Here is a 24393-nt window from a genome sequence, read left to right as displayed (position 1 = left end):
ATATGAAACACGTGGGCTAAAAATTGCAAAAACTCAAACTTGAGGCTTTGGTTGCAAATAACATTAAGTGTATTGCAACGTAATTATGAGGGGAAATTACAGTTTTTATCCATCAAGTTTGCACCAATTTCACATTTGGTCTCTCTTATTCACGAAAACACATTTTGTCCCTCATGTTCCAATAATTTAACACTTTTAGTCATTTCCGTCAATTTACCGTTAGTCCGTTAGTTAAGGTCTTGATTCCGTTAATTTTACGGAAAATTGACGGAAATGACTAAAAATGTTGAATTTTTGAAACACAAGAGACCAAATATGTTTTTTTATGAACATGGAGAACCAAATGTAAAATTAATGAAAAATTGAGAGATGAAAACTGTATTTTTCCCTCATTATAACTTTTAAAACGCTATCAGAAAACATAATATATGTATATTAGAATAAGGGTAAATTACAACCACCCCTCAACTATAAATCTTCTTACACGTCCACCCCTGCAGTTTCAAATTTAGTGGAATCTTCTTGATTATATGGATTCTATCACTTTTGAACCCGTTTTATCCATTCGAGCTCCGCATTTTAAAGCAAAATGATCATAAGATGTGTTATTTGGATTGTATATACTTAGATTGTGGTGCATCAGAAACTGTATTTTTACACAAAACAAGTACAAACTAGAGCACATTCCACGAAATCTAGATGAATATGTTGAATTCGACACCATAAAAGTGAAGATGTAAAAAAATTCATAATTGAGAGGTAGCTTTAATTTTCAGACAAGATGGGGTGTTTCGTAATTTGACCATACCTCAGGGCCAGTTGTAATTTACCCTTAAAATAATGGCAAGAGTGTTTACTTCAGTGACCCACATTCCTCCGCTCTTTGCTTTGGTACCCATTACAATCATTACATTTATTACTCACATTTTTTTTTTATTTTTTTTTTGGTGGAAAAAAATAATAATATTAATATTATCCATAAATTTAAATAATTATTATCAATTGCAGGAAAATAATCAACAGAAATGTGATGTAATTCGAATTCACTGCCATAGATCCTCTGATCGGATTCAGTGAAACTCAAGCAAGCTCAGTTCTACAAACATTTTCGACTCAGAAGAAAATCGGCAGTTGTTTGTTTGTTCGTGCGAAGAAATTGCAAATTGAAATTGGAAAAAAATGAATAATTTTGTGCTCCGCTGCCCGATTTGAAGATATTTCAGGAATTCCCCTCTGCAGAAAAAGTATTTCGTTTAATTTTATTTTATTTTATTTATTTATTTTAATATGATATTGTTCATGTTTACTGATATAATCGTACCTGATTTCATTTTTTTTTTTTTGAGTTTTGAATTTTGGATTTTGAATTCTACAGAAGTAGTGTGATTGGGAGGAAGAAATATCATTTTTTTTTTAATTTCTCCCCTTTTGTATTTGTTGCTGTGTTGATAGTATCCATGGCGTTGATGATTGGTTCAAATTATGAGTAGCCAATTGAAGTAATTGAATTTAGGTTTTCGAGCAAATGTGCGAAGAAGATGAAGTTGAAAACTTTTATTTTCCCACCATTTTTTTCTACAATTACTAATAAAATTGATTTTCGCAAATTATATCATGATTTTATGTCATGAGATGATCTGGGTAATTTTGATAAGGGTTGATTTAGGATAATTTGATCTGTATATAGATGGAAATCGATGGACATTCTCACTTTGTCTTACTCGATTTTTTTATTTTTTTTTTCGTTAATTATTTTTGTATAATAGTATGGCGACTCCAGTGGAACCTCCGAACGGGATAAGATCCGAAGGGAAGCATTACTACTCCGTGTGGCAAACGCTTTTCGAGATCGACACGAAATACGTGCCTATCAAGCCTATTGGTCGAGGGGCGTATGGGATAGTGTGTTCTTCTGTGAACAGGGAAACAAACGAAAAGGTCGCGATAAAGAAGATACACAACGCCTTTGAAAACCGCATCGACGCGATGAGGACGTTGCGCGAGCTGAAGCTTCTAAGGCATCTAAGGCATGAAAATGTGATAGCTCTCAAAGACGTGATGCTTCCCGTACAAAAGGGCAGTTTCAAAGACGTGTATTTGGTTTACGAGCTTATGGACACCGATTTGCATCAGATTATTAAGTCGTCGCAATCACTCACGAATGATCATTGCCAGTATTTTCTTTTCCAGGTAATTTACGCAAATAGTGTCCCATCAAATTGGTAATATTAGTTAGAGCTTATCAAATTGATAATGTTGTACGACTTTCGTTACTAGACTTTTCCTAATAGAATGACTGGTGATTAAGGTCAATTATCTTTACGCTTCATTTGTTCGGTAAGATAAGCCGTGATTGGTACAATAATTCGGTCTTATTTGATGTTTGTTTAGTGCAATAACTTTTCGGACCGACCCACAATCATTCGATGCCATAAAAGTATTTCTCTTGTGTATATATTCTTATTTGGATGAATGTTTGCAACCAAAAAAAAATGAGGAGACTCGTAGAACAAAAATATTCTAGCTAATACTGCGTACCGATATCTGGCATGGCTATCTCAGCTTTTTAGGGTAAATTAAGGCCACCCCCTACGTAAGGTCAAACAAAGAAAAAAACCCTCATGCTTGGGTAATTACAATCACCCCTCAACTATGGATCTTCTTACACGTCCACCCTTATGATGTCAGATTCAACGTAATCTTCTATATTATGTGGAATGTTCTCTAGTTTGTGCTCGTTTTGTGCAAAAATGCAGTTTTTAATGCACCACAATCTTATATTTACAAGCCAAGAGACATATCGTATGATCGTCTTGGTTCAAAATGTGGAGCTCGAATGGGATAAAATGTGTACAAACTGGAGAATATTCCACATAATTTAGAAGATTCTACTAAACTTGACACCGCAATGGTGGACGTGTAAGAAGATTCATAGTTGAAGGGTGGTTGTAATTACCCAAATTGGAGGGGTTTTTTCGTAATCAGCTTCTAGAAGTTTCTGCAAATACCACCTTAGAAACCAATTATACAAACATGTTTTTATTTCCTTTTTTTCATTATGAATTTTTTGCGGTATTCGCAAAATCTGATCAAATTTTCAAATCTCTTGTCTGCAGCTACTAAGAGGTCTAAAGTACCTCCACTCAGCCAACATTCTCCACCGCGACTTAAAACCAGGAAACCTACTAATCAACGCAAACTGCGACCTCAAAATCTGCGATTTCGGACTCGCGCGAACAAACAGCAGCAAAGGCCAATTCATGACAGAATACGTGGTCACCCGTTGGTATAGAGCCCCCGAGCTCCTCCTCTGCTGTGACAACTACGGTACCTCCATAGACGTTTGGTCAGTCGGCTGCATCTTCGCAGAGCTTCTCGGCAGAAAGCCCGTTTTTCCGGGCACAGAGTGTCTCAACCAGCTCAAATTAATAATCAACATTTTAGGTAGCCAAAGGGAAGATGATCTTTTATTTATCGATAATCCTAAAGCGAGGAAGTATATTAAGACGCTTCCTTATTCGATCGGGACACCTTTAGCTAGGCTTTATCCACAGGCGCACCCTATGGCGATTGATTTATTGCAGAAGATGCTCGTTTTCGACCCTTCGAAGAGGATTAGTGTTGACGAAGCGCTGCAGCATCCGTATATGTCGCCTTTGTATGACCCGAGATGTGATCCGCCAGCTCAGGTTCCGATTAATCTTGATATTGACGAGGATTTGGGGGAAGAGATGATTAGGGAGATGATGTGGCAGGAGATATTGCATTACCATTCGGAAAGTGACGCAGCGAATATGGAGTGAATTGATCAAGGTTTTTTTTTTTTTTTTTTTTTTTCGGTTTCTTGATTGTAATAACTATGGCAAGTGATATGATTGCATTGACAGTTTTGTTGCTGCTAATGTGCTAATATTTATGGATTGTTCTGCTTTTCGGGAGGAGTTTAATGGGCTCGAGCTTTTTTATGACAAGTGTCTTATAATTTGTACATAGGTATGTTGCATTGCTTTATGTGATGAACATTTTATGTATTTTTTTGTGCATTTTATGAGTTCGATTCCCGGCTGGTGCATTATTGTGCAGTTGTGTATTTTTTTGAAAAAAATGCCTTTTAACTTACGTTTTTATAGAAGTTATCAGATATAAGAGTTTATTTGCTGTTTAAAATAAACTTACACATTCTTCAAAAAAAAAAAAAAAAAAAAAAACTTAGACGAACGGGCCGGGCCATAAGTGAAAACCCATACATTAACACAGTGGAAAACTAATAACCAGCACAAGTTTATGAGTTCCATCAGATGCATATCGTTGAGCACACAAAAGCACTTCATTGCCATATTCACAGCCAAAAAAGGAAAAATAAATAAAAAAATAAAAAAAAATCGAGTTTAAATTTCATTATCAGGAAATAAATTAAATGCTTTTAAAACTCATGTTACTACCTTCCTTCCGAGAAAGATAGCGATAAAATAAATGAAGATATAACTAAGGCTCTTCACAATCCAATCTTCAACCGAATTCCAAACCAAGTTCTGTATCGTTTTTACAACCAACTCCACAATAGTCACACTCCTGCACCACAACAATGTGTCACAAAATTTAATTTTTTTTGGTTATTAATCGTTGAATTAGTGAAGATTAAAGGTCGGATATTTATACCATATATCGGACACTATTTTCGTCAAGAGGTACCAAAAGATTAGCCCCATTAAGCAAATAATGATGCCTTTGATGCATAAATTACCAGGTTCACTACTCCACTTTGTTTTCATCTCTTGTTTTCCCTGCATTGTTATATATATATAACGGAAACAAGCATGTGTCTAACACTGTCTTAACTTGACAGAATAACAGTAAATTGACGGAAATGACCAGAACTATTGAATTATTGAAACATAAGGGACCAAATATGAAATCAGTGCAAACTTGAAGGATGAAAACTATAATTTTCCCTATATGTAAGTATTGTGCTGAACAAAATTAACACTGAAAATAATTTGCGCATACCAAACACATAATTTCTCAAAATAGAATATTGATTGCAATAAAATAATAATAATACAGTTAAACCTCTATAAATTAATACAGTTGGGACCATCAAAATTTCATTAATTTAGCGAAATATTAACTTATCGATAAATTAATAATTATTAATTTATACATTAATTAATAACTTATTAATTTATGAAATTACTTTTATTATTATTTTCAATAAATACATTTTTTTTTTTAATTTTTTACATATATATTATTCATTGTCCCATTCGTTCAATGTATTATAGAGCCCGTTTCACAAATGGAAGCTCTTAAAACAGTAATGTTATAGAACGATTTATGTTGAGTTATGAGAAAACTATACCGAAAGTTCTAACCATGTTAAGAAAAGTGAGCGACAAGATTGTTGGTAATGTGTACTTCTACAAGAAACAAGTGAGAATTAAATTATATTTTATTAAGTCTTCATAGATCTATAAAATATGCACTGTACCATGTAATTTAAGAATTTTTTTTATGCATTATTAATTTATATATTATATGGGGCTTCTTAAAATTTTCGAATGTGTATTATCTTATAAATTTAGCGAATTATTAATTTAGCACGTTATCCCCGAGTCGGGACCGGGAAAATTTATTATTTAAGCGAGGTTATTAATTTATCGGGTATTAATTTATCGAGGTTCTACTGTAATACCAACCCTCGTTAGTAATGACTAATGAGGGTCATTAGGAGAGTTTGTACATAGTCTCTCCGCTGTTAGTGTAGAGGTCTAGAGTTCGAATTTTGTACATTTCTTAATTTTCTAACTTGTAACATAATTTGAATTTAAAAAAACAATAATAAGAAGAAGAAACTCTAAGAAGCAAATTACCTTCGATGAAGAATGCGCTCTGGATATCGCAGAACTTGATGATTGCGGATCGGATATTAGTAACGGGAAAGTGTAAACGATTCCTAATTTCGACTCTTCGCCACAACGCTCTTTTTCATCAAACTACAAATTAAGCAAGAAACACTTGAGAAAAATTTATTGTACTTTAAAATAAATTGAATTTGTTAAAGATGTATTACCATTTTCGGAGTAACGTTTCGTGTAGTCATTGAAGGAGTAACAACTATACTCTGAATTAGAAACTTATCTTCGCATTGCCTGTCCGAAGGAATCTCGCTTTGAGCTTTCATTCTCACTTTACGAAGGAAAAAAAAAACGATTTTTTGTTAAACTTTGAGTTTATATATGAAATTATATATTTAAATTAAAAAAATAAGTAAAATTGTTACCAATGACGTTACTAGTTAATCGAGGCAAAACGATGCCCATTTCCGGTTGAATACTATACTTGTTTCGATCCGCAGTCTTAACCTAAACAAATAATGGATATGTATATCAACTTCGCTTCTATAAACAATTTTATAATCGATTTTCCTGCGCGCGCCATGGTATAATGGATACTTACTTTAAAAAATACAAAATCCTCGGTCGTGTTTGACAATTGAAGCAAACAATCGAGCTCCTTATTTGGCTCAACTAATGAAAATCAAAGAAAAAAATATCGGAAAAAACGTATGAATATCGGAAAATTAAATGCGTTAGAATTGATGTATCTGGCTCACAATTAAATTTGAGCTCTGAAGGCTGAATGTCAAGAAGTTTCTTTGCAGCCATCTTGGAAAAAAAAAAAAATTTAATTTAAAACAAGATAACATTTAAATTTACATAGTTGAATTAATTTAAAATCAACCTCGGGAATATTCGAATTCGTATTTTCTGATGCAGAAGAAGAGCTTGCTGAATTTTCAACAACCGGTGGTTGAATTTCTCCCGGTGAAATGTAGAGAACTCCCCATTGGAATTCTTGGACAGGAATTCCAGCATCCTCATCGACCTGCAATAACTGAATGTTACACTAGAACCTCGATAAATTAATACTCAATACATTAATAACCTCGCTTAAATAACAGTTTCTCTCGGTCCCGACTCGATGAGAACGTGTTAAATTATCAACTCGATAATTTAATAATTCGCTAAATTAATAGAATTTCCCTAGTCCCGACTGTATTAATTTTATAGAGATTTAACTGTAATTAAGTAATTTTGAAACTGGGCGCTATATTTTAATTCGATATCTATTTGTTTAATTTGTTAATAGGATATAATTTTTACCAGATTCCAAACTACAGTCTTGATCGAAAACTTGTGCACACATTTTAGTCTGGTACGGAGTGCCTTTGGATCAACCACTGTAACTGTAAAAAAAAAGAAGCAAAATAATAATATATTTGCAAAGTTGTTGGGTGTAAAATGGAAATATGAGTAGTTAAAGGACTAAACTGTTAAATAGGCTAACATAGAGGACCAAACTACAATTTTCTCAAAATAATAGTGGAGGTAGTTAGCGCACCTCTAACATCAAAATCCGATTCCGGCAAAACAATTCCCATGCATGGTGAGACACAATACTTCATCGGATTCGAAGTCTCGACCTAAATACAAACCAAAAAAAGTACAAGAAAAAAAAATAAAAATTTAATAGTCTATTAGCATCGAACTAAGCATTCATAAAAGAAATTATTAAAAACACGAAGAAATTAGAAATCAAACAATATAATTAACGCAACCTTAAACGTAACATACTGCTCGGTCCTATTGGACAGTCGAATCGAAGAAGATACTTGATCATTCATTAGCTTGTCTAAAATCAATTAAAAAAAAAAAGGAAATAAGTTCAATAATTATAATAAATGGATAATATAAAAGAAATAAAAATATAATCCGGCAACGGCTATAATTGTTATTTAAAAAAAAAATCGGGGAAAAAAAGAGAGCAGAATAACGTATGAATTTCGGATAGTGCATTGAAATTGATGTCATTTGGCTCACAGTTAAACTTGAGCTCTGAAGGCTGAATGTCAAGAAGTTTCTTTGCAGCCATCTTGAAAAAAAAAACAAAATTAAAAAAAAAATTAATTTAAAATTTTAATTTACATAGTTGAATTAATTTAAAAACAACCTTGGGAATATTCGAATTTGTAATTTCTGATGCAGAAGAAGAGCTTGCTGGTTTTTCAACAACCGGCTTTGTTCGGGTTTGTCCCGGTGAAATGTAGATAACTCCCGATTTTAATTCTTGAACAGGAAATTCAGCCTTATCGTCGGACTGCATTAACCGAATATTAAGTAATTTCGAAATCGGGCTTTATTTTAGTTCAATATTTATTTGAAAGCAAGGCTTGATAGCAACAAATAAAGTGGTAATTAATTAGCTGAAATTAAACATGGATGCATAATTTGTTTTCTGGATATAACTCGTACCGGAATCCGAACTTTACTCTTGACGAAAAACTTGTGCTCGAATTTCACTTTGGTAGGGAGTGGCTTCGGATCAACCAGTGCAACTGCAAGATATTTAAACTGCAGTTATTGCACGTAAAACTTAAACACAACGAGTTAAAGGACTAAATAGCAAAATAGGCTAACATGGAGGACCTAAACTACAATTTTCTAAAGGTCAAACGTCGAGGCAATTAGCGTACCTCTAACATCATAGCTCGATTCGGGGGGAATAACTGACGTACTAGGTAGGACAGAGTACTCGTACAGATTCGAAGTCGTAATCTAAATAATACAAACAATAAAAAAAATGTCTAAATTATTATGGAAGAACTTGTTAAAGAAATTATTGAAATTAAAAACACGAAACAAATTACACAATTTAATGTAATGAGATTTACCTCAAACATAATAGGCTGCTTGGTCCCGTTGGCCAGTCGAATCGATGAAGATCCTTCATCGCTCATTATTGTGTCTAATCAAGTAAAAAAAAATGAGCTAATTAATAATACATGAATAGATAGATAAAAGAAATAAATAAATAAAATAAATAAATAAAAACTCACAAGGAAACTTGTATTCATGAGGCTCCATGATGATCAATGCCTTCAAGAATCACCAGAGTAGCTTAGAATAAATTTCAATGGTTCATAAGAAGAAGTGATCAAGAATGTAGATGAATTTACAAATTATAATAATTAAAAATGAAGAATTAAATTAAAAAAAAAAAAGACTCAATAAGTTTTCTTGTGAAAATTAATTGGTGGGACCTTTTCCAAAGTGTCTTAGTCATTGGAAATAATCAATTTGCAATTGAGCAATAGATACATTGTCAATACTGTATATACTGAATTGGCAAGGAAGAAGAAATGCAAACATGAATCATATATTACAGGGTAAATTACAACCATCGGTCAATTTACGAAAAAAATCCTTCTTATTTGGATAATAACATCTACTTTCTTCAACTATGATTTTTTCTTACATCTCCACCCTTATGGTTTCAAATTCAACATGTCATCTAGATTTCGTGGAATGAGCTCTAGTTTGTAATTGTTTTGTGTAAAAATACAGTTTCTGATGCATCACAATCTGATATATACAAGTCAAAAAACACATATTATGATCATCTTGCTTCAAAATGTGAAGTTCGAATGGATAAAACGGGTACAAAAGTAATAATATTCCATATAATCTCGAAGATTCCACTAAATTTGAATCCGCAAGGGTGGACGTGTAAGAAAAATTATAGTTGAGGGGATAGTTATAATTACCCAAACAGGAGGGGGGTTTTTGTAATTTAACCATACATCAGGGTGGTTGTAATTTACCCTATATTATATTAAAATACAAAGGGGTCATCTGCGATATTGAAAGTAAAAGGGGTCATTAAGAACACGTTGCGTGAGCTGAAGCTTCTTAGGCATGAAAATGTTATAGCTCTCAAAGACGTGATGCTTCCCGTACAAAAGGGCAGTTTCAAAGACGTGCATTTGGTTTACGAGCTTATGGACACCGATTTGCATCAGATTATTAAGTCGTCGCAATCATTCACTGTTGATCTTAAATGCCTATGAAAATCCACTCGTTCTTTTGAGACAGATTACTTGTTATGACATTTGGTGTGGTAACATAAGTCTTGTGTTGTCACAGTAATTAATCTACTAAAAGCAGAATAAAAAACACAAGAATTTAATGTGGTTCGGATACAAACGTAACCTACATCCAAGGGGACTTGCAAACTAGTTCAGATTTACATTGTACATTAATAGGACTTAATAAAACACTAAAGACTCCCTATTTATGTTATACGTCGTTCTCACGACTCGAACTTGTTGATAATCAAAGCAATTCTTCCATCCGTACTCTTGGACTTCTTCCAATGTTGAACTCCCTTCAAACGGCGATCTTTTAAGCACTTCTCCCGAAACGCCGATCTGCTTTATGGCCTGGTAGAAGAAACCCGTCATGTTGCCACACCTGATGTGCTGACAGGGCTGCAGCACGGGCTGCAACCTTCAAAGCCTTTATGCTGGGATTTTTCTTATTAAAGCTCCATAGGACTCATATGAGGTTGAGTGCCTTATATAGGCACGAAATCACCACCCTAAACCTAACTTGAGCACTAAGAAATCGATTTAACTAGGTAATAGAATCCTAGTCGATTTATACTTCTATTCTAGATAAGTACAAAAAATACCTAACTAGAACATATTACATGGAAATAAATCTAAGTCCTAATAACAATATTACAAGAATAGGACTCTAATTAATTCTCAAATAAACATGGAAAACAAATCTTTGTCAATCTTTAATTTTAATATATGGCGGATTTCCTCAATCTTCACTTACAGAAATCCGGGCCAACACTCACAAATGATCATTGCCAGTGTTTTCTTTTCCAAGTATTTTTTTCCGTGAATAGTGGCCCGATTTACTGTATATTTATTTCATTATGGATGATGCCATAGACGTATGGTCAGTCGACTGCATCTTCGCATAGCGTCTCGGCAGAAACCCCGTTGTTTTTTTTTTCTTGATTGTGATAACTGTGGCAAGTGATGATTGCATTGACAGTTTTGTAATGCGCCTAATATTTATGAATTGTTCTGTTATAGAGTGTAAGATTTAGGGGTGGGTTCGGTACGGTTGCCAAACATTTGGCTCAATACCGTGTACCTACCGTACATTGCGGTATTGAAAAATTTCATACCGTTACCATACCAAAAAGTTCGGTATACCAATGTTCGGCATACCGTTATTTTCGGTACGGTACAATCGGTACGTGGTACTCTACCGTACTTGGTGATGCATCAAAGATTAACGAACAAATGAGTTAAAAATATACATATATATCCCAATTAAAAATAGTTCTAGTTACTCTTGTATGAGTTGTATTTTAATTTCTAAGAAGGTCCGGTGTATAATCGGAATAATTAACATAATTTGCTTCATTGAAACAAGAACATATACCATAATAATGTAAATGTTGTTTAATGGAACAACTAGGTATTTGTTAGGAACTTGATTGTACTTAATAATTATTACATACAATAAATACTTTACCAATGCTATACATACATGTAGGTAAAAAAATAAAATATTCATACATCATATATAATAAAATTAGTTGGCTATAGGGAACATAAAAGAGAATTTAGTAGAACATATATGTTCAATTGCAAAATTCAACTTAGTAGAAAAAAAAAAAAAAAAAAAAAAAAAACAATACACTACCGCTAACTTAAGGGAAAAATAATTGTTGCCATTTATAAGATTCTAAGTAAACAAAATAGAATTACAAAAAATAATATCGAAAAAAACATATTAATCGGATTAAAATGGAAATTGCGGTACGGTACGGTATTACCGTGGTATTAGAAATACAATACCAATACCGTACCATATTGTAATGGTACGGTACTAATACCGTACCGTAGACAATGGTAACTATTCTTTCGGTAATTTTTCGGTAATGCTTGGTTGGTATACCATGGTATATGGTAATCGGTATTTTTTTTCCAGCCCTAGTAAGATTCATTGCTTCTTTATGTACAATGCTTTGAATCAGTATGTTTTCACTGTTGTTATAATTGATTATTTCATTCAATCCACAAAGTACATTTTAATTTGGAGTGGTAATTTGGATCCGGTTCCACGGATCCGATTCGATCCGGTTCGGTCTATAAGGATCTAGTTTAGATTAAAATTTAGTTGAAACAAACCGGATCGAATCAAGTTGATTTTTTTAAAAAACTGGATTCATGTGAATCCACTTTAGATCCATTGGAAGTTCAACTAAAAATGAAGTGGGTCATATTGAATCCAACCAAAACCAAATTAAATACTAAAATAATTTTCTGAAAAAAAAAGTCAAAATATTATTTTAATTGTAAATTTAAAAGATCAAACATTTTCAACCCTAATTAGAGCCAGTCAAATCGGTTCCGGTTCGGTTCTAAACCCGTTGACCCTGGTTCGGTTACGGTTCCGGTTTCGGTTCCGGTTCCGGTTCTAACCGAACATGTGGTCAAGTCTAGCCCTAATGTGTGTGTTTGTGAAAAATGTCTTGGATTGTGTGTGAAAAGTGTGTGTGTGTGTGTATGTGTGTGTGTGAAAAGTGTGTATGTGCATGTATGTATGTGTGCACGTGTGTGTACAAAAGTGTGTGTGTGTAAAACGTGTGAATGTGTATGTGAGTGTGTGTGTTTGTGTGAAAAGTGTGTGTGTGTGTGTGTGTGTAAAACGTGTGAATGTGTATGTGAGTGTGTGTGTTTGTGTGAAAAAGTGTGTGTGTGTGTGTAAAACGTGTGAATGTGTATGTGAGTGTGTGTGTTTGTGTGAAAAAGTGTGTGTGTGTGTGTATGTGAGTGAGTGTGTGTAAAAAAGTGTGTGGGTGTGTTTGAAATGTGTGTGTGTGAAAAGTGTGTGAATATTATGTGTAAGTGTGAAAGTTGAGATATTAAACCCGAAAATTGAGATATTCAACTTCATAAGTTGAATTAAAGATGGAATGAATCCATATGGATCCAATCCGGATCGGTTTAATCGATCCAAATTAGATCCATTCATATAGGTTGATTTAGGATCCGGTTCCATTTGGATCCGATTCACATGGATCCGGATCGGATCCGGTCCAAGTTACAAAATTGCCGCCCCTAATTTTAATACAAAAATAACAATAATGCTAAGAGTCTACTAAACACATCAAATCTTTAAGGTCTATAAAGTGTGTAATAAAATTATATTTAACTTCTACAATAAATAATATTAAAAGACAAGACGGTTAGCGGTAGTCAACAAGCGATATATATTACTTACGAGAAATGAGATTAAAAAAAACAGTGAAAAATAATGGACAAATAAGAATAGACAAGATGGAATTGAAAGTTTGACATATGAAATCCTAAATTAGTTTGTCTGTATCTATTGATTATTAAATATAATATATTTATATGGGTCGGTTGCAATAAGACCCGTAATCCGACCCTGAACCATACGATTTTAGAAACTTAAATTCATTACCCGATCCAAAGCCATTTAACTTACTCAGACCCGTCCCAGACGAGCCGATTATGAGTCTAAGTCCGACAAAACTTTACCCATTGCCATCCCTAATCCTCCACATTTGCAGTATTTACACAAAATTACAATTAAATTTGTAGATTAAAAAGTCCCCATGAAGAATTTGTGACTTGGCCACAAAGTATCTGCTCAAAATAAAGGTTGATGTATGTTTAAGAGAGAAATAAGAGCAACAGCACCAGTGGTCTAGTGGTAGAATAGTACCCTGCCACGGTACAGACCCGGGTTCGATTCCCGGCTGGTGCATATTTGTGCTGTGATGATTAATGCTTACGTGGACATTGGGTTGCCCACTCTTTCTGAAAATCAGGAAGAATTATTAAGCGCATCTGAGCACTTTCCATTTTTTTTTTTTTAAATAGACTTTATAACATAGAAAAAATATTATACTTTACATAAATTAAATTTGTTATTTTTGTTAAATATGTAATTATCATTTTTGGAGTATAAGCAATGGGCTCATACTTGTTCACCAAAGAGTTGCCTCATCCCTTCGACCAACTCAGACACGTGAGAATAAATTATCGGCATATTCTACTTTTGCGGGTTCATATACTTTTGGGTTGCCCAATCGACATTTGAGCAGCAATGAGTGGACCCATCTCTTCGACCACCCCAGACACGTGAAAACAAATCTTCGGCATACTCTACTCTTGCGGGCTCATATATTTATGGGTTGTCCAATCGATATTTGTGCAGCAACGAGTGGAGTTGTCCCTTCAACTAACCCAAACATGTGGCAGTTACTCTCGGTATTCTCTACTATTATGGGCTCAAAGATTCTTGGATTGCCCAATCGACATTTGAGCAGCATCACAAAACATTTGAAATTGTCCAATCGATATTTGTGCAACAACGAGTGGAGTTGTCCCTTCAACTAACCCAAACATGTGGCAGTTACTCTCGGTATTCTCTACTATTATGGGCTCAAAGATTCTTGGATTGCCCAATCGACATTTGAGTAGCATCACAAAACAATTGAAATTGTAAACGAAAATGTACAATTAATAGTGAAAAATCATACATCACACCACACAACAAAATTGTTTATTATCAACACGAAGTTTATCGGTTTAATCACAAGCAAATATATACAATCAAATCACACAAATGAAGAAACTTATAATCAGCACGAAGTTTATCAGCTCAATCACAAGCATAGAACACCACCAAAAGGTCATTGATCTCACAAAACAAAACCCCTTATTTGGAATCTTCCACAGTAAAAAATCCAGTTTAAATTTCATTGTCTCTGAAATAAATTTAAATACTTAAGCTCGCGGCACACCTTCATCGGCATTTCGCCAGAAAAGACGACTCACGAAATGAACGAACACGCCGGTAAGGCCCTTCACAAACCAATCTTCAACCGAGTTCGAAACCAAGTGTTTTATCATCATTCCGACCAACGTTATCATCACAACACTCGCACTCCTGCGCCACAACAATGTGTCACAAAAAATTAATTTAATTTTATTTAATTTCTTCTTGTTATTGCTACTTAATTATAAGTGAAGATTAAATGTCAGATATTTATTACCATATAACGGTCATTAATTTGTTCAAGAGGTACCAAAAGATTATCCCCATTAAGCCTTTGATTAAACAATCACCAAATTCACGAGTCCAATTTGTTTTCACCTCCTGTTTTACCTGCATTGTTATATATATATATATATATATATATATATATATATATATATATATATATATATATATATATATATATATATATATATATATATACATACACACGTATATGTAACGTGAGTATTGTCCGAACAATACGTCAAACTGAAAAAAAATAAGAAGAAATTACGAGAAGCAAATTAATTACGTACGTAAGCATTATTATTCAAAGGTACTTCTTCTCTTTGCAATACAACTTCCGCTTCTTCGAGTGACGAAGGCGCTTCTGATTCTTCGAGTGACGAAGGCGCTTTTGATGTGTCAGAAGTTGATGATTGCACATCGGGTATTGGTGATGGGAAAATGTAGACGACTCCCAATTCGAAATCTTCGCCACGGCGCTCTTTGTCATCAAACTACAAATTAAGCAAGAAACACTTTCACACAAAAACATTGTACTTGAATAAATTAAATTTTGACTGCAGGACGAGTTTTAGTAAACGTAGTACATTTCAATAGTAAAAATAAAACTATTACTCTTCCCATCTTAATTCTTGGAATGCGTTCTCCTATAATATGTTTTTGAGGGACTAATTTGAAAATGAAAGTAATGTTTGTTTATAATTTGAGACGAGACAAAATACACTGTAGCAGTCAAATCTTGTTTAAATGTGTTAGAAAAAATGCATTTTAGAAGTAGAATTCGAAAAATAATGTGATGTTTGTTTGTTTTTTAGTGAAGACTTTTTTCACTGTATCAGTCAAATCGTTTTACCCTCGCAGTCAATTATGTCTGGAGGAGGAAGAAACTTTTGAGAATTGTTTTTGAAAAACTAAACATACACGAATTGTTTTAGAGTTTATGTCGGCTTTGATCAACCCCGAATTTGTTTGGTTAACGTAATTACCATTTTTGGAGTAACGTCTTGTGTAGTCGTCGAAGGAGGAACAACTATACTCTGAATTAGAAACTTATCTTTGCCTTGCTTGTCTGAAGGAATCTCTTCTTGAGCTATCATTGTCACTTCACCCAAAAAAAATACAATTAAACTTTACGTTTATATACGGTCGACCATTAGATAATATACGAGATAGAGCGAAACGATACAATGAAAAAATCAAACAAAGAAAAGTTACCAATGATGTTACTAGATGATTTAGGCAAAATAATCCCAATGTTTGGTCGAACACGATACTTATTTCGATCATTAGTTATCACCTAAACAAATAAAATGTATGGTTATTCATGTCGACGTATAAAATACATATATATATCAACTTCGCTTCTGTAAACAATTTTACAATCGATCGATTTTCCGGCCATGGTATAATGGAAACTTACTTTAAAGACGACAGTATTATCGCTTGTGTTTGTCAATTGAAGCAAACAAGTGACGTCCTTTTTCAGCTCAACTGATGAAAATCAAAGAACGAATAAGACGAAAAATAAAAATCGGGGAAAAAAAAAGAAGAAGAAGAATAGCGTATTTATTTTGGATAATGCGTTGAAATTGATGTCATCTGGCTCACAGTTAAACTTGAGCTCTGAAGGCTGAATGTCAAGAAGTTTCTTTGCAGCCATCTTGAAAAAAAAAATTAAAAAAAAAAATTAATTTAAAATTTTAATTTACATAGTTGAATTAATTTAAAAACAACCTCGGGAATATTCGAATTTGTAATTTCTGATGCAGAAGAAGAGCTTGCTGGTTTTTCAACAACCGGCTTTGTTCGGGTTTGTCCCGGTGAAATGTAGATAACTCCCGATTTGAATTCTTGAACAGGAAATCCAGCCTTATCGTCGGACTGCATTAACCGATTATTAAGTAATCATTTCACTAAGTAATTTCGAAACCGGGGATTTATTTTAGTTCAATATTTATTTGAAAGCAAGGCTTGATAGCAACAAATTAAAGTGGTACTTAATTAGATGAAATTAAACATGGATGCATAATTTTGTTTTCTGGATATAACTTTTACCGGAATTCGAACTTTACTCTTGACGAAAAACTTGTGCGGGAATTTCACATTGGTAGGGAGTGATTTCGGACCAACCAGTGCAACTGCAAGATATTTAAACTGCAGTTATTGCATGTAAAACTGAAACACGACGAGTTAAAGGACTAAATAGCGAAATACGCTAACATGGAGGACCAAAACTACAGATTTCTAAAAGTCAAACGTCGAGGCAATTGACGTACCTCTAACATCATAGCTCGATTCGGGGGGAATAACTGACGTCCTAGGTAGGACAGAGTACTCGTACAGATTCGAAGTCGTAATCTAAATAATACAAACAATAAAAAAAAATGTCGAAATTATTTATGGAAGAACTTGTTAAAGAAATTATTAAAATTAAAAACATGCACGAAACAAATCACACAATTTAATGTAATGAGATTTACCTCAAACATAACAGGCTGCTTGGTCCCGTTGGCCAGTCGAATCGACGAAGATCCTTCATCGCTCATTATCGTGTCTAATCAAGTAAAAAAAAAACAAACAAACAAATGAGCTAATTAATAATACATGAATAATAGATAGAAAAAAAAAAAAAAAAAAAAAAAAAAAAAAAACTCACAAGAAAACTTGTATTCTTGAGGCTCCATGATGATAAATGCCTTCAAGAATCAAGAATCACCAGAGTAGCTTACAATTAATATCAACGGTTCAGAAAGAAGAAGTGATTGAAGAATGTAGATGAATTTACAAATTATAAGAATTAAGAATGAAGAATTAAATAAATAAATAAATAAAAAAGACTCAAGAAGTTTTCTTGTAAAATTAATTGGTGGGACCTTTTCCAAGTGTCTTAATCATTGGAAATAATCAATTTCCAATTGAGCAATAGATACATTGTCAACTCTGTATACAAGAATCGGCTCAGATATTCAGAACATACTTCATTCAAATATACATTCTACTTTTTTTTTTTTCAATTATTATTATTATTTAGTTATAGTTTCACTTGGCATAAAAAAATAAAATGGTAAATTACGATCACCCCTGAAGTAAGGTCACATTATGAAAAAACATTTTTATTTGAGTAATTGTAGTCACCTATCAACTATGAATATTCTTAAGCATCTGCACTTATGGTGTTAAATTAAAAAAAAAACTTTTAGATTACGTGGAATGTTCTCTAGTTTGTACTCGTTTTGTGCAAAAATGGGGCAGTTTATATGCACCACAATCTGATATTTACAAGCCAAAAAACACATCTTATGATCATCTTGTTTCAAAATGTGAAGCTCGAAGGGGTAAAATGGTACAAGCTCAAGATTATTCCACATAATCTAGAAGATTTCACTAAATTTGACATTGCAAGGGTGGACATTAAAGAAGATTCATAAGTAAATGTAATTTATCCAAAATAAAAATATGTAAAAATCATACCGACAATTGACACTTTGCAGTTTGAACCCAAAAAAATAATTATAAAAATATCATTAAAAAATGGAGAGTGGATAAAAGGGTGTTCGTCAAATCCCGATTCACTACACTAATTAATGGTTTTATTCATTTTCCTTTTATATTTGAACAAATATTTGTTTGAAATCGTAGAGGGGTGATTGCGATATTTTATTTTGTATACGGGGATCAAAAGTAATATTTTCAAAAAAAATAAAGTTGATGGTTTAAACTTAAAAAAATAATGTTCTTATTTGTTTTCGTTTCAATTGTTTTGTAGCATTCAATATACTTTAAAGTCTAAAGATTTAGAGCTTTAAGATTCGTGAAGACGAACGAAGAGGAGGAGAGCGATTGGAGAAAGAAATATGCGTGAATGCAGGAGTTTTTAGCACTGAACATCACTGTGTAATCTCTAATTGCTACAAAAGTTCATGTGTTAAAACAATTAGAAAGAATTCCCTATAAAAGTTAATCAGAGTCAATAAGGTCCTTGCGAATTAGTCGTGTGATATGCTCAATAAATATGCGACTAGATTCGGTATTTTGTAAAGACCCAAATAGTCTTTAAATAATAAATTTATAAGCCTCAAATTAAAGTTTTCAATACTTTCATTTCAGTCCCTTCAAGTTTCAGAAAAACCATCTTCTCCCTGAAGTTAGGGGACTGAATTGCAATTTTCCCATTAAAGGCAAAAGGCCGAATAAAAAGGAAAGGCAAAACTCCGACGGCTCTTCAGTTTCGATCGCAGCCCCTCCACTACGAAAGGTCAAAGAGAGGATTCAAATAATTGTAGATCACATTTAAACTCATTATTCTCTCTAAAATCCGGAGCCTCAAGCTTTCTCCAAAATAAAAAAACCAAAATAAAAAATTCCACGAAATGAAAGTATTGAAAACTTGAAGGGACTGAAATGAAAGTATTGAAAACTAGTAGCCTTTCGGGCGAGGGCACGTCGAAGATGAACTTTTTTTATTCTTTTATTGTTGGTTTTTTTTAATTATGTTATATTTTAATAAGTGTGGTATTTCAATAGGCTTAATTATTAATTGTTTTAAATCGAGACCTTTTCTAGCAATTAGACATTACACATGGGTCAATGCTAATACGTGGTCAATATAGTCAAAAAAATTTATGGATAGTATATTGAGTTATTTTATTCAATTTACAGTTATATATATATATATATATATATATATATATATATATATATATATATATATATATATATATATATATATATATATATATATATATATATATATATTTACTTATTTTATATAATAAATAAAATAAATCAAAGGTTTAAAAAAAAAAATTAATGGTAGTGTGAGTGTGAGTGTGGTATTATTATTTCTTTAGTAGTGCATAATGATTGTTTGATTGGCTATAAAGAGAGTTGATAATATTTATTATATTCAGAAAAAAAGAAAATATTATATAATTCTAATTAAAGAATAAAGAAAATACAAAAAAAAAAAAAAAAATTGGAAAGTGCTCAGATGCGCTTAATAATTCTTCTTGATTTTCAGAAAGAGTGGGCAACCCAATGTCCACGTAAGCAATTATCATCACAGCACAAATATGCTATGCACCAGCCGGGAATCGAACCCGGGTCTGTACCGTGGCAGGGTACTATTCTACCACTAGACCACTGGTGCTGTTGTTACTTCGTTTATGTCTTTATTATATATTCACTACTTGGGATTTATATTTTATTTTCCAAAAAAAGATATTATTAACTATTAACTAACTCTTTTAATAAGTCAACGAGTATTGAGTCCAAAAATTCATTATATTTTATTGATTTAATTAATTGAGCATGATTTTTAATCGACTAATAATATTAAATGACATTCATGATTTTCTTACATTATTATGTAAGTAGAGATTTTGAGTTAAAAATGATTTATATTCTGCTCTATAAAATATGAAATATTAAATAAAGTTGACCGTTGACCGGGTGGACAAGTTTGCCAGGGACAATTTTATTACTAAGGGCTGTTTGGTTTCTTGGAAGGGTTTTTGTGGGATTTGACTATTTTGGTCGGATTACACTGTTTGGAAAAGGTAAATTGGTACGTAGCTCAGGTTTGGTATCTTTGATTTGAACATTTGGATTGTGGCATCCCTTATCAATCTTGCATTAGTTTTGTTTGATTGATTCCGGATTTAGTGTGAAATTATAAAATTGCCCCCTTGGGGCCATTTAAAATATTATGAAATTTCTTTATTTTTGCAGGCGGCCACTTCTTCAAAAAAAAACCATACGTTTTGATTTTTCCCCAAATAAAAAAAAACTTACCCTACCTCATTCATCTTTTCTCGATTGTGTGGCATACGATTTGCTCATCTCAAAATCACATCAATTGTTTGTTCCAATAGTTCGTATTGACCGTATTGTTCACCATCTCGCCATGAGTAGCAGCAATTCTTCTGGTGCGAGGGCACGAGGAAGCGGTTCTACAGGTTGTGGTCGTCATTTTGGTGAAACAGAGCCGCTATTTTGCTACTGTGGGTTGAAGTTATCAGTAAAGACGTCGTCGACGAGTGCCAATCCAGGTCGTCGGTTTGTTTCATGTCCGGAACGAAGGAGGGTAATTTCGTTGGTCAATTTTCCATATTCATTGTTAATTAATTATTTATATCAGTTATCTTATATATAAAAGAAAGAAACGCTAGGGTAACCTAAGAAACCCTAATGGGATATTTGTAAAAATAAATTAATTTATGTGAATATATTTATTTTATCTCCTATTTTGCAGCTATTTTTTTCTAATTATTTTAACACCAAATCTCGGCTAGCACAATTATAATCAACTACATCTATATTTTTTTAATTATTATTATTATTATTATTTTCCAGCCTATTTTTCTAATAAAAAATATGCTTCATTTATTTAATGATTGACATTTAAGATTTTATAGTTTTTTTTTTAATGAGTTTATATTATTAAATCCGTATAAATGTTGATGTTGTTTTTGATATCACTAATAAATTTTATTATAATGGTAATTATCATGTATTAAACTAATTATCATTTTCATTTGAAATGCTATCCCGTGCATCGTACGGGGGAAAATGCTAGTTCATTTAAAAGTAAAATCCAAATTTTAATTGCTCAATTTTTTTTTATAAAATTATAATATCCTACAGGATTTAAAATGCAAGTTCTTCAGATGGGTTAATGACGAATTTTGTGAAAATTCTTGTGGCGTTATTTACGCATTGAAGGAAAGAATTGAAGGGTTGAAATTGCAGCTGGGTCTTGAATCCAGCAAAACGAAATTCTACAGAACGATTGCTATATGTGCATCACTTGCTCTAATCTTACTTTTCCTCATGTTGGTGGTGTTGTATACATTGTAGTATAATTAATTGTTGCGTAGTTGTAATGGTCTTCTTGTTTTTAGTTATGATGTACTACTCGTTTATCTATGGTGTAGTAAAACAACAAAAAGTTGTATTTTGCTTATTGTATGTTTATATTATTGAAAGTAAATAAATTATTATTTATTTTTATGATTATTCTTTTAATTGGGCAAATTTCAAATGAATATTATTATCTAGTTTAGCCATTCTGTAATTACAGTGGTTATGTAGAGAATATTGTGCTTTTTCTGCACCACAATATTTTTTTTTGCTGCCAAATGATATATTCCCACGCAAAGTAACATATTTCATAAAAATCATCATTGTTATTGGGAAGAAAATGCAGTACAGTACCCCATTCTTGCCTATACATAGATGAACTTCAAATGACTTTCCCAAGCCACAAACATACACAATTTGCTTATGCATTCATCCTCCTCATATCATTGTATGGCTGCCAAAAAATCCATCATCTTCTCCCAAGCTGATTTCATGTATGAGTTAGATTGGGATGAGAAGGTGGATGATACCTTCATTCAAGTTTTGTCCTACCAAGCTCGTCTGGGGGATTTCATTGTTGGAAAAAAAAATGAGAGATTCCATCCGAATGGCAAAAAACATTATCCAAAAAAAACATGGCAAACACTTCTCTCCAAAATATTTTCTTAAGAAGTTAATCATTCTCGAAATGAGGTACGATACATTTGGTTGGATGTTAACTCTACCGGGGGTAGAGTGGGATCAAGCTACTAACGTTGTAACCGCGAGGGATGATGTATGGAAACTAATTTTGAAGGTATTAAATTGAAGTTCGAAAAAATGACGAAATATTGAAATAGACTATTAACATGTGCACCTAAACAAGTAACACACAGTACAAATCTATAAAAATACGGGATAGTCCAACAAAAGGGTACTAACCTTTCTAAACGAGTAGAGGACGATTCGAACACAGCAGGTTGAAAATCAATATTCCTTCAATAACAACCCTCAAAGCCTAAAACATTAAAAACGTATAAATACATATAATTACAGCAATAATTACACCTACTAATTTCACAAAAAACGTAAGAAATAAAAGATGAAAAATTTTAAATGTGATTTTACTGGAAAATTTTTAATGTGGGGAACTGCAAATAATCGACGAACGAAACAAATCGATTAACCCGTGAAAAGATCTGCCCTATAATAACAAGTGAGGGTCGGTTAGGTTACAGAACATAATTTACACAAACCTTCAAAATATCTTCCGCCAAGATGATAATATCCAGAAGTGCAGGTGATACAATGTTTCTCTACTCCGCCTACCTGTCTTTAATTTATATGAACAACGAATCAGTACTTACATTTTGAATTCCAAATGAACAAATTTTAGAAAAAAGGAAAAAAAAAATGAATTCTTACAGTGCTGACTGCTGCAAAGCTTACGAGACTAGGGCAAGAAAAAATAATTTTGGGGGAGAAAGATTGTATTTATATCAGGTTTTTTAATGTAAATTATTGGATTTTCAAAGGGTATAAAAGTCAATTGTAATGGCAAAAGAATCTGAATTATAGTCAGATTGTCTAATTGGACCTCTACTGGCCGGATGAAAAATCACACGATTCGCGGATAGAAAACCGGGCCACGGATCAATCTCGGATAGCTGTCCACAATACCTAATACGAGATCCGTCCGGATTAATCAGTCAATCCAGCTGGTTCCAAGAAACCAAAGATGCCCTAAGAGTTGAATATGAAATTAATAAATAAAATAAGCAAGGATCTGAAAAAGGGAAATATTTACTTTTAAATAGCTATTATTTGGCCCACTAAATAATGTCTATTATATGTTTTTTGGGCCTCTATAACTAAAGGCCCAAACATTGGGGCACTCTGCCTTTTTCAAGGAAATCCTAATCAAAATCCTTAAAAGAAATTACATCAATCCAACCCTAATTATATCTTAAGTCTTGAATATGGGTTTGCGCGCAGGTCATAAATCTCCGGGTTCTTGAAAAATTCAATATCGTCCTGTCGAACACTGGGTCTTAATTTAACAAAATCAAACTTGTGGGTTTTCAAAGGATTTAGAATAAGAGTTCATGACGGATTTATAATATGATCCAACATTTACGGGTCGGAACCCGTTATATTTGAAACATGTTTTATTTTTAATTAGTTTATAAGTTTTTACACAAAACGAATGTTAAATTTTACATTAAAATCAATGTGAATTACATCAATGATAAAATGCCAACAATAAATCAAAATTCATTCAAAAGAGTAATTAAATTCAAAGTTTTATAATATACCTAATCATATTGATGGATGTATCGGTCTGGCTCAACAAGACAATTTTCCACAAATTTAACGTGTTTAACGGATTGATGGGTTCGACCTGCTCACCCATAGTCGATGTACTATTATTTTTTTAAGCTTCATCATTAATCCTTAATTATAAAGTTAATACGTTTGTATCCATCAGGAAGGGTAACATGAGTTTCCAAACTTGTCTCAATCGAGTTTGGCCTATTGATTTTCAGTTTCAACAAATGCACCTTTTTTTATTAAAAGAATCCACCCA

At 32.8% G+C, this 24393-nt stretch overlaps 2 protein-coding genes and 2 non-coding genes across 4 annotated transcripts; 2 read left to right on the top strand and 2 right to left on the bottom strand.

The window, feature by feature from the left end:
* The first annotated feature begins 890 nt into the window (after positions 1-890).
* Positions 891-3933, top strand: LOC105963184 (mitogen-activated protein kinase homolog NTF3). The gene is made up of 3 exons (XM_012987568.2): positions 891-1244; positions 1767-2190; positions 3117-3933. The coding sequence occupies exons 2-3, from the start codon at positions 1768-1770 to the stop codon at positions 3801-3803; spliced, it is 1110 nt and encodes a 369-aa protein (XP_012843022.1). The 5' UTR covers positions 891-1244; position 1767; the 3' UTR covers positions 3804-3933.
* Positions 3934-13590: 9657 nt separating this feature from the next.
* Positions 13591-13661, top strand: TRNAG-GCC (transfer RNA glycine (anticodon GCC)). The gene has a single exon. It is a non-coding gene; the product is annotated as a tRNA-Gly (tRNA).
* Positions 13662-14399: 738 nt separating this feature from the next.
* On the bottom strand, positions 14400-17883 carry LOC105963373 (vesicle-associated protein 1-4). Its single transcript, XM_088813628.1, has 12 exons — positions 17623-17883; positions 17447-17520; positions 17243-17324; positions 17022-17104; positions 16701-16847; positions 16575-16626; positions 16387-16457; positions 16182-16263; positions 15953-16068; positions 15257-15460; positions 14956-15068; positions 14400-14849 (listed from the first exon to the last, which is right to left on the bottom strand). Exons 1-12 carry the CDS (start codon positions 17648-17650, stop codon positions 14687-14689), a joined length of 1215 nt encoding a protein of 404 aa, XP_088669754.1. The 5' UTR covers positions 17651-17883; the 3' UTR covers positions 14400-14686.
* A 2161-nt stretch (positions 17884-20044) lies between these two features.
* TRNAG-GCC (transfer RNA glycine (anticodon GCC)) lies at positions 20045-20115 on the bottom strand. Its single transcript has one exon. It is a non-coding gene; the product is annotated as a tRNA-Gly (tRNA).
* Positions 20116-24393: the final 4278 nt, after the last annotated feature.

The sequence above is a fragment of the Erythranthe guttata genome, chromosome 14 (genome assembly GCF_056151865.1).
Source record: "Erythranthe guttata isolate IM_541 chromosome 14, IM_541, whole genome shotgun sequence".
NCBI classification, from domain to species: Eukaryota; Viridiplantae; Streptophyta; class Magnoliopsida; order Lamiales; family Phrymaceae; genus Erythranthe; species Erythranthe guttata.
The sequence above is the reverse complement of the archived record's forward strand: the minus strand, read 5'-3'. Positions and strand labels throughout refer to the sequence as shown.